Here is a 16,197-nt window from a genome sequence, read left to right as displayed (position 1 = left end):
TCTCAGGTTCCAGTATTGAGATCTCAGCTTTAGATTGCAGGACTGAGGTTTTCATCTCAGTTTGTCTGTCGTTTCAAGTTTTTTTTTATGAGTCTGAGGTTCCAGATTACAGAATGCGGGTTGCTGTGTTCAGACCTGGTGATACAGTTTGAAGTTGTGAGGTTTTGTTGCTACTTTGAACTCTGATGTTAATTATTGGTGAGCAGTGTCTTGGATAGAAGATAGGAATCTATATGGACTTGTCATGAAGTTGATGGCTTGAAAGATTGTTTGGACATTCTTATTGAACCTTATAAGTTAATGTGAATATGTTTGTTTTATAAATACTATTTAAGTATTTATTAAAATCATATTACAAGTATTGAATTTTTCACATCATATTATATCTAGTTATATTGTGCTTATCATTATCATTGATCAGATGTCATTGTAAATATATCGTTAGTTTAAATTCATAATTTTTATTTAAATCCTCATACACATCGTTTATTAGTTTATGCATAACTGGGTGTGTATGGTGTGACTGTCAGGCTGAACTTGGGTCTAAAATTTTACGAGTTATAAAATGATTACAACACATGCACACGTAATTCATATTTACTTTAAAAACTAGGCACATTAATACTTACTAATATTCAAATATATAAATAATCTAAAGACCTGACACTAGACATGACTTTGATTTCTACAGTATGTCCGAATCTCATTTATTTTCATGGAGTGGCTCTACAAAGATGTTGAAATTTCTTATTTTGAAAAATACTTAATTTGGCAACATTATAAATGTTCGAAGATTCCTTCAAGGCTAATGGGAAAAAAAAGAGATTTCAAGGACACTGAGAAATTCGATGCCAACTAACAAATACAAAAATAAAAATACTTTTTAAAAAAAGTTTATATTAAGTGTATTGATTAGTTTGGATCTACATGTAATTACCTTTGTAATAGATCTAGACTAATAATAACAATAATGTGAGATTAATTTTTTTACCAATTGTTTTTTTTTTAGCGCAGTTTCTTTCGTCCTTCAATATGCTGTGATCCTATCATTTGTCTGGACAAGTTGGAAAGGGATAGGGGAGAAAGAACGGGGTATCTAATTAATCGCTTTTCTCAAGCCAACGCGGTATACACTCTGCTACCAAAGAGTCTATTAGCATGGAAGATTGTATAGTTTTCTTTTGTTTCCATTTTATGTTTGTGTTCACTACGTCAAATATAACGGAGACTACTTCAGCTTATACCACAACTTCAGTCAAGTACTAAGTCTTTCCCTTGTTTGAGATACCAAACAAATAATTTATTATCAATAATTTATTATTAAATAGTTAATTTTTTTTATTGATTCTTATGTTGTCAGGTAAAAGAAATAATTGAGCAAAATTTCAGCTTGATCCGAGAATGTGTACACACTTTTTGCCAGACACACAGACAGACAGGTTGAGTTGATAAAAGTTCTTTAAATATAACTTACAAACATTGTTATCTTGGATTTTCAACTGATCAGTATTATAACTATGTTTGGCGTAATAGCTAGTGAGTTAAATTCCTTTTGTACTTTTACTTCTAATTTTTTTTTTCTCGGGGGTTTAGTGCACGATTTATAATCTATAATCGTGTAATGCGCTATGAGTTTGCCACTCCTGATTTATGGCTTCTAGTTTTGTATTCTTTAATAATAAAATAAGACTTCAATCTACATTTTAATTCTATTAGGATTAGATTTTGTAGTTTTTTAAATTTATACCGCGACTTAAAGAAAGCAGTTAAGGCTTATAAAAATAAGTAGTTTTAAGGATGTTATTAACATAAAGATAAGAGAGTCGAAATATATGTCTGTATAGTAAGGCTTTAATACACTGAATGACTACACAACACACATAACGTGAACACATTCTTACGGACGAGTTACAAGCACATGTAAACATAAGAACGACAACCGATAAAGCATATAATTTTCATAACATTCACCCTCAGTTCAGATTGTGCTTACTAGTATTATTAACAATGAAAAAGTTAAGTAAATGCAGAACGAAAATAGAGATTCAAGTAAACCAACTATGTAAAATAGCATGACATGCTGTAACAAATAATGCATGATAGATCAAATAGCTTATTTAAATATAACATGATAAATCAAATATCATATTAAAGTCAAGTACCAAAGTTAAATGAAGATAGTAAAATGATCAAATGTCATTTTGGAGACTAGTATTGACTAATTGAATGTCAACTAAAGAGTTCTAGTAAGCTGATGAGGTTTTACTCTTTGTAGTTGGGCCTTGTTCTCCTTACTCTAAGATTGTAACTATGTGTAGTTTCATCTGCTTTAGTTTCCAACGGTCTGACTATGTGGTGCTGGTGGTTTCTTCAGCCATCGTAGAATCAGTACGTTCCTGGGTGGCGAGCTTTGGACGGGGCAGTCAATATCAAGCTCTGTTTCTGTTCCATTCTGATTCTCATTTTCTATATTTTTTTGTTCCTCCCAAGGGGCTAACATTCGTAATGAGACTGTTTCCATTCGACCGTTTGGTGTTCGGATAACAGCATACTGAGGGTTGCATGTTACTAAATCAACTTCTTCTGTAATGGGATCATATTTAGACGATCTAACGTTCTTCTTCAGCAGGACAGGACCCAGACTGGTCAACCATGTTGGCAGAGATGTCCCGGAACCACTTTTTCGGTTGAACCCAAGAAGTCGTTAATGTGGTGTCTTGTTAGTTGCAGTGCATAGTAATGACCGGATGGACTGCAGAACATCATTTAGTACTAGTTCTCATTTAGCTATGTTCAGTTCCTTAGAAAAAGTCCCGTTAAGTCTCTCTATTTGTCCATTTCCTCTCGGACTGTAAGGGGTCGTTCTTCTGGTAGCGATTCCTCTCTCATGGAGGAAATGCTGCACCTCTGTAGACATGAACGAAGTTCCCCTGTCATTGTGGACGTACGCTGGAAATCCAAATAGGGCAAATAGATATAGATAGATCGCCGCTGATCCGTAACAAGTATGAACGCTTTACTAATTAAGATATGTCTCCATTTTCTCAACGAGTCAACGATGGCATATTCTTCTTTCTCAACTGAAGAATGTTTTCTTTCACTTTTCGTTAATGAGTGAGAGAAGAAAGAAACGAACCGGCAATTTTGGTTGAGGGTAGCCACAACGGCTATATCAGAAGCATCCGTCTTAACGGTTAAATGGCGATTCGGATCAATAGTATAAACGGCGGCTTTTTTAAGCTCATTTTTCAAACTTTCAAATGTTCTTTTGACTTCTTCAAGGACCGGGAATTGTTGATTTGTTAACAGCCTTATTTTTGTTGAGAAGTTAGGTACCGGTATCCACTGTGAGTAGTAAGCCAGAAGACTCTCAACTCGTTTCTGTTCACGCATGTTCACTGGTACGGGTAATTCCCTTAGGGCGCAAAATCTCTCAGGATTCGGCTTAAGTTGTCCTTTGGAAATCACGTATCATAGCAGTCTCTCTTTAGCAGTGCTAATTTCACTTTTTGTTTCATTAAAAGTGATTCCATACTTTTGAGAACTATCAAGAAAGCGCTGTAGGTTTTGGTCGTGTCATTCAGGGTCCTAACCGCAGATGGTAACATTGTTCACATAAGCTAAAGTGTCAGTGATTCGTTCGTCTTCGAAGATTTTGTCAATCGCACGTTGAAAACAGGCGACACCATCCGTAACCCCAAACGGAATCTGATGGAATTAATAAAGTTTTTCACATGCTTCGAATGCTGTGAACGGCCTTTCCTCTTCTTTTATAGGAATCTGATGGTATGCTCTTTTCAGGTCTAAAGTGCTATATACAGAGTATTGGGAAGTCGTTTCTGCTAGTTCATCAATTCTGGGCATAGGGTAGGCGTCTAGTAGAGTGAACCGGTTTATGGTTTGACTGTAGTCTGTCATTTGTTGTGACTAGGACTTGTGCACGCCAGGGAGACTTAGATGGTTCAATGACCTCATCCTTTATCAGTTGTTGAATTTCTTTCTCTATAAAATTTCTTTCTGGAAATGAGTATCTGAGAGACTTTTTAACCACTGTCAAGGGCAGGTATGGTGAGAGTGATTGTGTTATTTCTTTGTATTATTTAAGTGTGAAAGAGTTATATCCCTTTGTTTATTTCTCCCCCCCCCCCCCCCAGGTATGAATATTGTATACACGTGATGTTTTTGAATGGGAGTTTCCCTTGATTGATAGAGTAAAATTGGTAGTTAGTTGTATTATGTTCCTGGGCTGGTGTTGTATGTATAAAATATACATTGAAGTTGATGTCACTATTTGTGCTTTTTTTATTTCTAAGTAGTAAAGTATCATTATTATTTCATGGAATTAGTGTTATTCTGGAGTTGGAGTTAAATATATTTAGTAGTAATTGTTCCTAATTGTATAACAATTATCAAGTCCCTATTGAGCCACAGGAGCCAAGTCCAGCCAAGCCTAAAGTGAACCCTGACAGCCACTGGTGACAGATTACTAAATAGGCTAGGAGCCTCTAACCTCGCTGGCTGGAGAGTTCTAAGGCACAACGATGGTAACTGACCATCGAAAGGAATAAACAGATTTTGGTGCAAACTTATAAAGTCAAGTCCAGGAATGGCGTCGGAGCACAAATTGTCTAGTATGGAAAGTTTAACTCTTTCGTATCGTTCATTTTTAAGTCGCATGTTAGCGTAGACATGTCGTTAAGTGATTTCGATTTGCATACTTTTTTAAAATGACTCTTTTTGAAGCACTGATTGCATGTCGCTTCCCTTGCAGGGCAGTGAGAGCGGGGATGCTTAACCCTGCCGCAAAAGTAATACATGCTAGCTAATGTATTTACTTTAATTGTATGTCAATTGCTTGCACTTTGAGGAATCGTTATATTTGGCGAGGGTGTGGCCAAAGATTTGGTGAGAGTAGTTGCATCGCAATTAGTTTCCGGCTGTGATGATTCATATTGTAATGAGTGCTAATAAGCATGTTCTAGTAAGCGAGCCTCCTCGAAGGCGTCCTTTAAACTCAAAACAGTCTTTTCAAGTAGGCGTTTTCGAATGCTGTTGGACACTAGTGCATTGATAAACGAATCTCTAATAGCCTCTTCTCGATGTTGTTCAGCAGTCACCGCTTTGAAGTTGCAATCTTTGGATAGAATTCTTAATTTCTGCATGTAGGCGTCTATCGTTTGACCTTGCTCTTGTTTGCAAATAGCTAACCTGTGCCTAGCAAACACCTCATTCTTTGGTTGAATATAGATGCCGGTTAGAGTCAAGATTGCTTCATCGAACGTCTCTTTATCAAGTATCATTTGATATACAGCAGGAGGGATATAGTTTATCAGTAGTTTCTTAGTATCAAGATTATCTACTGATACTACTGATACAAAAATTTTTAAAATTTTATACTGCTGCTTGAGGTGATGTGGGCTCGATGTCAAACTTCTCTGTCCAAAATATCCTATCCATTTCGAAATTCTTACAACTTCACAGTTTTGATTCAGTGTATTAAATTGTTATGAACATAATGATAAGAGAGTCGAAAACCATGTCCGCTTAGAATGACTTTAATACACTGAATGACTACACAGCACACATTTCGTGAACACATTCTTACGGACGAGTTACAAGCACATGTAAACATAAGAACGACAAACGATACAGCATATAATTTTTATAACAAAGATAAAAAGGAAAAAATTGATTTAAGTTGCATTTTGTGCTACAATTTAAATGAAAAAGTTAAATTTTCAATAGCTTGTTTAGTTTTCCCTTATCTTATCTTATAAAATATAGACGTACTTCAAAAAAAGATTATGATTACGTCTTACGCGTGCTTCCAGATCAATCTAGCCATGCATGTTAACCAATGTCATAGGTTTTTCTGAATGGTCAAAGAAACTCATCCCATGCTTTAATAGCACGAAGAAAGAAGGAGCATTTGTACGAATGTGTAACTTATCTTTGATAACTGACTAAAAAAGCAGCCATCTTGATAAGAGCCATTTTGTTAATGTAAAATATTAAGACACATTAGTAAATAAGAGATTGACTTATTAAGTTGTAACTTACATAAGGCTGTTAGGAAAAAGCAGGTCAGCATAAATTGAAGGTAGTTCATGATATCTAGAATATATCTGTATGTATAACCTATATATAAATTAAAAATGTATATATATATATATATATATATATATCCTCAAAATATGGGAGGAAAGACACCACATTGACTTCAGATCAGAGAACAATGAAGATTATAACAAACCGTTCTCGCTTAAAGAACTGAGGGACTCGCTGGACAAATCAGATGACACAGCGCCAGGTGAAGATGAAATCCATTATCAGTTCCTCTAGCATCTTCCCGAACCCTCATTGGCAACCCTGCTAAAAATCTATAATTGTGTATGGCAAACAGGTGCTTTCCTAAAAAACTAGAGGAAAGCCACAGTTATACCGATACCTAAACCGGGAAGAGATGGGTCTGACACAGCTAACTATCGCCCAATATCACTAACAAGCTGAATCTGAAAAACCATGGAAAGGATGATAAACAATAGGTTGGTCTGGTACCTCGAGAGAAATAGAATAATCTCAATCTACCAGTGCCGATTCCGGCGAACATCAACTGACCACCTGGTAAAGCTGGAATCTTCCATCAGAAATGCATTCCTTAGACGAGAACAACTAGAAGCTGTATTTTTCGATAAAGAAAAGGCCTATGATACAACCTTGAAACATAGCATTCTTCGTGACCTGGATCTTATGAAGCTTAAAGGACACCTTCTCTGCTTTGCGAGGGAATTCCTAAAGGACCGGAAATTTCAGGTTCGAGTGGACAACTCCGCTTCTGACACTTATGACCAGGGAATGGTTGTACCCAACCAAGGACAGCATTCTCTCAGTAACCCTTTTTATTATAAAAATAAACAGTATTATAAAAGCTCTGTCCCTTGGCATAGATTGCTCTCTGTATATTGACGATTTTTTTCATTTTTACACATGGGAAAAACATGAATACTTTAGAAAGAAAATTACAATTATGTTTAAATAAAATTCAAAATTGGGCAAACGATAACGGTTTTAAATTTTCGGACTCCAAAACTGTTAGCATGCATTTTTGTAATTTAAGGGAAATCCACCCAGACCCATGAACTATTTTTACACAAAAAGAAGATCCCTGTTGTGAAAACTACAAAATTTTTAGGCCTCACCCTAGATTCCAAATTTAATTTTCTCCCCCACATTATGGAACTTAAGAAGAAATGCCAAAAGGTATTGAACATACTCAGAGTACTCAGCCATACGGACTGGGGAGCTGACAAAGATACCTTGCTGCTGCTATTTTGGAGTCTAATCCGATCCAAATTGGGCTATTGATCCATATGTGAGCAGGTAGGGGTGGCGCTAACTGAGTGAGGCCTTATTGTGGTATCTGCTGCTCATCATTTATTCATTTATAACAGTAGGCAGGTGGTAGCTCTACTGGGTGGGCCCAATCTGTGCACCTCGGTCTGCGACCAAGGGGCTAGAGTCGCCTAAGCAACCAGACAGCACAATTAGACTAAACTAAACTAATCTAGCTAACTAAAAGAACGAACTAAACTAAATTTATAAAACAAAACTTATATACACTTTATTTACAACAAACTTACAAAGCAATAAAAATATAGATGAATACGAAAAAATTAACTTTACAGAAACAACTAAATAAACTTAGAAATAAACAACTAATCAACCTGACTATACCACTACCAACACTAATAAGAAACCCAAATGTCTAACTATCTTTACTAGATTACACCTAAAAATACCAACACTAAACACAACAGTACAGCAGACAGCTTAACTGTGGCAGTAATATACTAATAAAGGCAGCTAGGCAGTGGAAATAACGACAGCAAACAGTTGGCAGTAATAACTGCGGCAAACAGTTGGCAGACAGGCAGTACTAATAACGACAGTAATAACTGCGGCAGAGTTACACAGGCAGGCAGGCAGGAATTATAGCCTGCAATTACAAATACATAAAACATAAGACATAATAACAAAATAATAATGAATTAGATCTAGACTAACACATACAAAATAATACAGACATAAGGTAATATTCACTACCAGCCTGTAGCTAATGAAAGCAATACATGAGTAAAAGTTAAAGTTGGGCCAGACAACAATAACAAATCTAGATTTGGCTTAACAAAGCCGCCATCATGGGGCGTTGAGTAGGACGCAGCCATCTTCTACATTAAAAATTAAAGTCGGCAACATGCCAACTTGCTAAAGTCATTATCCCAACAATATTGTAGTAATAAAAATACTTAGGGAACATAAAATATTTACACATGGACAAACAATAGAAAAACAATAAGGGGATCATTAAGGCTGGCTAAAAGGGGTGACGCCACTCTACGTCTATGGAACTTCCGGTCCCATCAGATGTAATCATGGCTAATTAACTAGCCAGTGATGCCACTACACTAATCAGTCTACACCTAGACTATAACAGTAGATGTAGGAATAACTAATACAAATACAAACTAAAGAAATAAAAATAAAAACATTTTCCAACTTACAGGCGGTCCCAGCTGAAATTGACACTACAATTAAATAACTATAACGGCACCACTGTCAGCACTGACCACTGGTCAAGACAAAAGAGAGCTCAACGTGGTTCCGGAGCTAGCTATAACTGGTCAGCGCGAACATATCGGAGAGCATGACGTCACATGAATTACCTAAAACTAAACTGGACTACTGATTTCCCTAATTTGTACCTAGCCGTACGCTATAATAAAATCTAGCAAATTACTGACACAGACTACACAACATTATATACCAAATTAATCAGCATTAAAAAGAGAATTTTAAAATTTAATTTTACAAAAATACAAAAAGGAAGATAAAAAGTTATTTCTATTCTAAACTTATATGGGGGCTCTATACCGTTTACAGACCTGCACATAAACTGAAATTAAAAAATAACAACTAATCCAACACTAATGTCAAAGTAAAAATAAGCAGAACTAACCAGGGACAAAAAATATGAAAGAACATCCACAGCTCTAAGACTAGTTAACTATTTTAAAAACTACTTTTCCTCTACGAGTAAAACACAAACAACAGAAAAAGACCAAAACCAGCAGAAAGCTACAAACGGCGGAAACTACAAAATACTCAGCACTGAACTATATAAACCAAAAAGACACCAAATTACAAACATCATAGCCCTGGCCTATACAAATCACAAATTAAAATAAAGACAAAAATAGATTTAAAAAATAGATCTAGGACCGCCAGCTCACACATAATATATAGAACAGCTAGGAAATCTTATCTAAAAATACTGGAGCTCATACAAAATGCTGCCCTGTGTCTCTGTCTCTGCGTGTTTCGTACATCACCAATCCCAATTCTCCACGTGGAGGCTGGAGAATTCGACATGGATATAAGAAGGAAAAAGCTTGCAATGCAGTATATAGTCAAGCTAAAATCCAATCCCCCGAACCTTGCTATCGACTCCATATTTAACACTAAAGATGTAGAACTATACAATCGAAGGCCTAACGTCATACAGCCGTTGGGCCTTCGAATGAGAGAATCCATACATGCGTAATTTCAGTTAATACAGAAAATTTCTGATCTGTTCAAAGAGGAGGTGGCAATTTTTCATGTCTCGCTCCTTTTTTGGTCCCACCTGGAACCTAACACCCTTTTTGAATTTATATTTACTAATGATTTAAGTTAAGATTATAGTGTGGTTTGACATAGCATTAAATTGGTTCATATATATTATAGACATATAACAAATTTTTTCACAGACTACGATTTTTCTATAAACATTGGACCACATCCCACTTAAAGGGTTAGGGTGGAGAGAGCAGTAGATGTAATCACTTCCCACCCTACTGCATTGGGCTACATGCCAGAAGTGTGATGACATATAATCGTTTAAAATATCAATATATGTAACTACTTCTCTTAACAAACTGTGATTTCTACAAAAAAGACGTCCCCCCCCCCCCCCCCAAAAAAAAAAAAAAAAAAAATCAGCCAACATTCTAGAGGAAAGAGCGACATATTCTAATAAAAAGGTTAAAATATAAATAACAGGTACATAATATCAACATAATAAAAAAAAAGAATTGGTATACCAATTGTGAGACTAAAATTCGCTGAAAGAGTGATCACTCCTACCGCCTCTACCGGATCCGCCAATGAGGCCTACTATCGTACTTTTTGTTAAAGAAACAAGAAATAAGCCTATACAGCTTTAAATTATCAGTGATGAGAATTCTACTAAATAAAACAAAATACAACTAATTTAAATTTAAACTAAAAATAAAGTAATTGAACTGATAGTTACTCACCAATTTAAAAACAAGCTAAATACAAGAAAAAAATATTTAAAAAACAAAGCTTAGTTTGGATCAGTCATGTAATTACATTTGTAATAGCTCTAAACTAACGATAATAAATATGTTCGATAGGAAATATTATTACCAATTATTTAACGCAATTTTATGTTTTTAGCTTTCTCAAACGGTATGATCTAATCACTTGTCTGGCTAATATGAAAAAGGGTAGGGGGAGGGGAGAGATCGGGGTATTCTAACTAGTGGGCTTAATCCTTCTCAGCCTTCTCAAGCCAACACGATAATCACTATGCTAGTGAAGTGCTTATGAAACTTTAAGGTTTTTTAGTTATCTATTGGTAGCTTCACTTTTCTCTCTTACAATGTATAAAGGGGACTAATTCAACTGATACCACCTTATCAGTCAAGTAAAATTTCTTTACCTTGTTCGAGATAAACTAAAAAATTAATTACCAATGGTTAATTGACTAATTTGTTAATTTTTTAAATTAATTCTTGTGTTGCCAGGTAAAAAAAAACAATTGTGCAAAATTTTAATTTGATTCGAGTTGGGTATGGGAGAAATGACGTGTACAAACATTTTACCAGACAGACAGAAAGTGAGTTGACGTAAGCTTTATTTATACTAAGCTTGAAAAAAAGTTTTTATAACTTTTCTTAATTTTTTGTGTGGTTTCTTTTGGTCTAGACATACCAAATCTATCAGTAGGCCATTGGTTCGATGTAATTCTTTTTTTCGTGGTAGAATTCATTCTTCAGATGTAGGGAAAGATATGCGTCGTTCACTTCAATTTAGCTAAACAGGGTCTTATCATAAACAGATGTAAGAGTAATGTGCTCTAGATAAAGGCGTTCAACAACACAACCATTAAAATCAAAAGTGAAGCATTGGAAGAAGTTAATAGCTTCACCTATATTGGCAGTGTCCTAAACAACCATTGAGGAACATGCATATGTTAAGCTAGAGCAGCCTCCCACCAACTAAAGAACACCAGAGAAATAAGGAATCATCACCAGATCGGACTATTCAACACACTTGCCAATCACCGACACGAAACACGAAAAAAAAAATACAACTATTCTATGCTTTGCTTTTTTTTCAAGAGTCAATTAACCTTGCCCTAACCCCAAACCCTATGGGTATGGAATCCAATCAACAGATGCCTTACACAAAAGTAGTAGAAAATAAGGTGAAAGTGCAACGGAGCCTGGTGAATACAGATGCCCAACCTGTGACCACCTATTTAGTCAAAGTTGCAAAGGGAAAAGATCATCTCTTAATTTATAAAATATCATAGAATAAAAACAATGACCCATGAAAAAAGCAAAGCATGAATAGTTGTTTTTTTAATTACCTATGGGGAACATTGCAATCAGGGAAAGAAATTGTTTCTTATTGCGAAGCCGACGCCATGTATTCTAGGGCTTTGTTCTGGTTTTCCTTTCCAGTAGAATGTATAATAGTTTTCTCTAAGAGATCAGTGTCTGGTTTCTTGCAGACAGGCCACATAAAAGTTTAGTCTGCTGTGTTCTGTCGATGATAGCATTTTAACCCATGACAGTGATGAGTTTAAGGTCAGTATTGATGCCAAGACACATTGCAAATCGCATTATTGCTGAGGGTTTTCTTTTTATTGTATTGTTGTAACTCTAGGTTAGGCACTCAACGAATAGGCATGCAACTCAACACAGTGTAACAGGAAATAAATACAGGTGTTTATTCACTAGGACAAACACATAGCATCCTTCAGCTTCCTCAGAGTCTTTCTACTAATTTACCAGTCCTTTAGACAGCAACCCGAATGTGGACCAACGACAGCCTTCCCCGCTTCGCTCCAGGTCCCTTCTACAACCTTCAGGCAGCACCAAAAGCTGGCTTCTTAGTTTCCAAACATTCAGACTCTTCACAATCCCTGATGCAATGTTATTATCTCCGTTCTAGTCTCTTCCTGTTTACGTTCACTAGTGCGCTAGTGCGCACCTCAAGCACTGGTGCAAGGCAGGGTTACAACACTACCCCTACCTTAGTCTTTTCGTCCCGAAAAGAAACATGTTCACGGTTGGCCAGTGCAGGTGGAGGTCGGTCAGTGGGAGTCACAGATTGCATTGATCGTGCTCCCCACAAAGCAATCCACACTGCTCTCTGCAGGTGCCGCTTTCTCCTTCTGCTCCATTTGACCTGCCTTTGGTTAAGGGGAAGTCGTTTCCGTTGTCTGGCCTTTCTCTTAGTTACCACCGACGGCAGACTCATGGCAAGAAGCGATGCAGTGGATGTCATAGCATAGGTCATCAAGACCATTTGTCTTACACGTTGCTCCAGCAGGCTTTCTCGATGTGCCGTGGGCCCCCAGGAGGCCAAGTTGTCAAACACGGTATAATCTTTAAGCTTGTCTGAAAGACATATCTGTGGGGCACGTTTACAACGTCCTATGTGTCCATCTGCTGTACCACCATCAGCGCTTCTCTTGCTGATACTGGTATCAGGACAAATACTTAGTTGGCAGGTCTTCCGGTGCTCGAATTCTCCCTTTGAGGAGGTCCCGTCATCACAGTTATTTTTCAACGTCTGAGTGTAGGCAGGAATCACGATAGCATGATCAGATCTGTGCTCAGTACTTTCACAACAAATGTTAGGATTCTTGTCGTAGGAGCCAAGCTTGCACGGCTCACTATTACAGTCATAGACAGCGCCACCATCAACGGCGTCTCCGTTGAGTAACGGATTGTTTATACCTGTCGACATGGTAGCCATCTGATCGTCGGTCTTGCTCATCACGGTATCAAACGTATCATCAGTCTTGTTCAGCGAGGTACTGATACCTATCTGTTTAATCATGGTACAGATCTGCTCGTTGACCTCTTTTAGCTGTACCTGGAACGAGTTCATCTGATCTGTCACGGTATTCATGAGCTCTCTGATATCTGGTTGTACTTCGAACAGATACGAGTCCGGATCTTCATCTTCGTCCAGCAAGGCTTGTCGAAGGCGTTCTCTCATTTTTTCTTTGGCACAGAAGATCCTCAGCTCCCTGGCTCGGAGCTCCTCTTTTAACTGTTTACAGCTTAGTTCATCTAGCTTCCTCAGCGTTGTCATCGTTTCCTTTCGTTGAGCTGCCTAAATCCCACTTCTGATACCAATTGTTGTAACTCTAGGTTAGGCACTCAACGAATAGGCATGCAACTCAACACAGTGTAACAGGAAATAAATACAGGTGTTTATTCACTAGGACAAACACATAGCATCCTTCAGCTTCCTCAGAGTCTTTCTACTAATTTACCAGTCCTTTAGACAGCAACCCGAATGTGGACCAACGACAGCCTTCCCCGCTTCGCTCCAGGTCCCTTCTACAACCTTCAGGCAGCACCAAAAGCTGGCTTCTTAGTTTCCAAACATTCAGACTCTTCACAATCCCTGATGCAATGTTATTATCTCCGTTCTAGTCTCTTCCTGTTTACGTTCACTAGTGCGCTAGTGCGCACCTCAAGCACTGGTGCAAGGCAGGGTTACAACAGTATTATGCAGGTGAACAGCTTGCTTTTTTATTTTGTCTTAGCACCATACAACAAGTGGAGCGGCAAGCTGAGGTGGGATAACACTTAACGGTTTGAGGGCTGTTTGGTTTAAGACAGGCAGTAGCTATCCAGTGAAGCTGAAAGAGAGTAGTCCCTGGCGTTCTTGCTTACGCCAATCAGCTAGGAACTTATCACCGGTAACTAACACTCTCCGTGTTTTTTTCAAAGACATTACTAGCAGAAATGGAGTGACGCCACTATTGCTGGGAGAAATCCTGGGCGGTCAATTTGCTAGTGCTGGGCTGCTCACACATCAACACTCATCTCTCTTCCATACTGACCGGGTCCAAAAGGATGGAAAACCAGCGTAATTAGGGGTTAGAGAGTCGTAGTTTTACCTCTGTACCACCGCTTATGGGGCTCAGAAACCGAAGTTTCTGTTAGGGTTTATTATTTTAGCCTTGGACCTTACAGGAACACACACAAAGCGGCTATTAACCTATAGCTATGGGTTTTGTTTGTGGGCAGCATGGCATGTCCGCTTGCCGATGAAACAGGGCTACCTCACATCTTGGGGCCAAACCTCCTCCGAGACCATTACAGATTAGCCTGAGGCTTCACAGCCTTAGTCTCCATGTGTCACCACGAGGAGGCAAGGCCTAGGACTTGCTGTGGAGAGGTTATGCAAAAGAAACGTACAAATTGCTCCTCTTTCACAAATGTTAGCCATTGGTGACAACAAATTAAGCCTTTAAACATATTTGTTATTACATCCTGCAAATGTTCAAATAATACTTAAGCCTTATCCCCGGTATTTTTTTCTTGGCATTTTTATTAAAAATGTAAATGGTAAAATTTTAATAAGCCCCTTTAAGTTTAAATGTAATGGCCCGCTTAAAATCGACCTCCCAATGACTCTCCGTTATGGTCTGTGGAACTCTTGATTACGTTGTTATATAGAGGTGATTAGGCCTTGCTTGGTTGAATAAGTTCTTAGGGAAGCAAGCGAGAAGATACTTTTCCAAACTCATTATGGATTGTTTTTTCTAATGACAAAACTGAGCAATCAGGAAACGACTACGTATACGAAGGATCGCCTATCTGTTCTTTTAGTTCTAAATGTCATATAAAAAGCGATTGGAATAGAAAGTTCCTTAAGTGTCCCTACAGGAGGGAAAAACCGTTGCTCACGTCAGGTCATTTTAGTGTAAACAAAAGGTGTTTTATTGGAACATTATGCGTAATCTATATCTATATGCAAAGATTATTGTGCGGGTAAAAAAAACATAGATTTTACAAGCTTTTTTATTTGAGCTAAATAATCGCTCTTAGAAAAGTCATTAGCATACTAAAAGACGAATTGTCTTTAAATAAAACATTTTTATATTACTTGTTTTTAAATGATTTCTGTAATTTATAAGTGAAGTTTTAATTTCACATAGTCTATTGTTATTCTAGTTTAAGCAATTTCTAAAAAAAAACATTCACTACTAGATTAACACGTAAATACTCGTAGGACATATTATACTTTTCTTTTAATGGACCATCTGTATTTTAATATATTTTATAGAATTATGTGCATAAACATTAAACTCAACAAAATACTTACATTTATATATTTCAAAATCTAATATTAAACATGCACGCGAATTGCCATGAGTTGTGCATCAGCTTGTTGATTTTATGTCAACATCATGTAAACTTAAAAGCATTTATCACCAGCTGCAGTCAGATGCTTATGAGGTTTATCGCTACAAATGTCGACTTTGTATAAGCTTAGTATTTATAACAACAACTGTCAAATATACAAAGTTAAAGCACAGTGATTTTTGTCTGTTTAAGAGGGGCATTCTTATGTTTATAAAGTAGAAGCGTAGGAGCGTAGCTAGATATAAATGATACGTGAATCCCTTGATGCCATTGCTTTGTCTTCTTAGATAGAGTTAAATATACAATAAAGTCTTAGATTATTAATGCATCGATACCTTTTAATTTAGTTTTTCAAAACTTGCTTATAAATATAATGTAGAAGATTCTTTACAAACAATTAGTTGGCTGTCTGGTCGCGCGGTTTGCGCGCTGGACTGTCGTTTGAATTTATTGATAGTCCCGGGTTCAAACCCTGCCCGCTCCCATCCCCCGTCGTCCAGCGGGAGGTTTGGACTAGAAAGTAAACTATGTTCAACTTTGAAGGAACATCCGAAACATGTAAAACAAAACAAGAGCAGGGGCGTTACATAAATGGCGCACGGTTAGCCTAGTAGTTTAAAGGAACATGAAGGGGGCTTCAGTGGTGCGGCCTTCGGCAAGTCCGGAGCGTCCA

The 16,197-nt window shown here is 37.2% G+C and overlaps 1 protein-coding gene across 2 annotated transcripts in view; it reads right to left on the bottom strand.

The window, feature by feature from the left end:
- The window catches only part of LOC129929007 (uncharacterized), a 71,938-nt gene extending 56,332 nt beyond the window's left edge, over positions 1-15,606 (bottom strand). The window contains exons 1-2 of one of the 2 annotated variants that reach the window (XM_056045722.1): positions 15,484-15,606; positions 6,061-6,138 (exon numbers count right to left, since the gene is read on the bottom strand). In XM_056045722.1, the coding sequence (XP_055901697.1) occupies positions 6,061-6,109 (49 nt within the window). In that variant the 5' untranslated portion in view covers positions 6,110-6,138; positions 15,484-15,606. Of the gene's footprint in view, positions 1-6,060; positions 6,139-8,103; positions 8,397-15,483 lie in introns of those variants that run through there. The other variant, XM_056045723.1, reaches the window with a different exon arrangement.
- Positions 15,607-16,197: the final 591 nt, after the last annotated feature.

This window comes from Biomphalaria glabrata, chromosome 11 (genome assembly GCF_947242115.1).
Source record: "Biomphalaria glabrata chromosome 11, xgBioGlab47.1, whole genome shotgun sequence".
Taxonomy (NCBI): Eukaryota; Metazoa; Mollusca; class Gastropoda; family Planorbidae; genus Biomphalaria; species Biomphalaria glabrata.
Note: the sequence above shows the minus strand (reverse complement) of the source record. Positions and strands in the feature narration are given on the sequence as shown.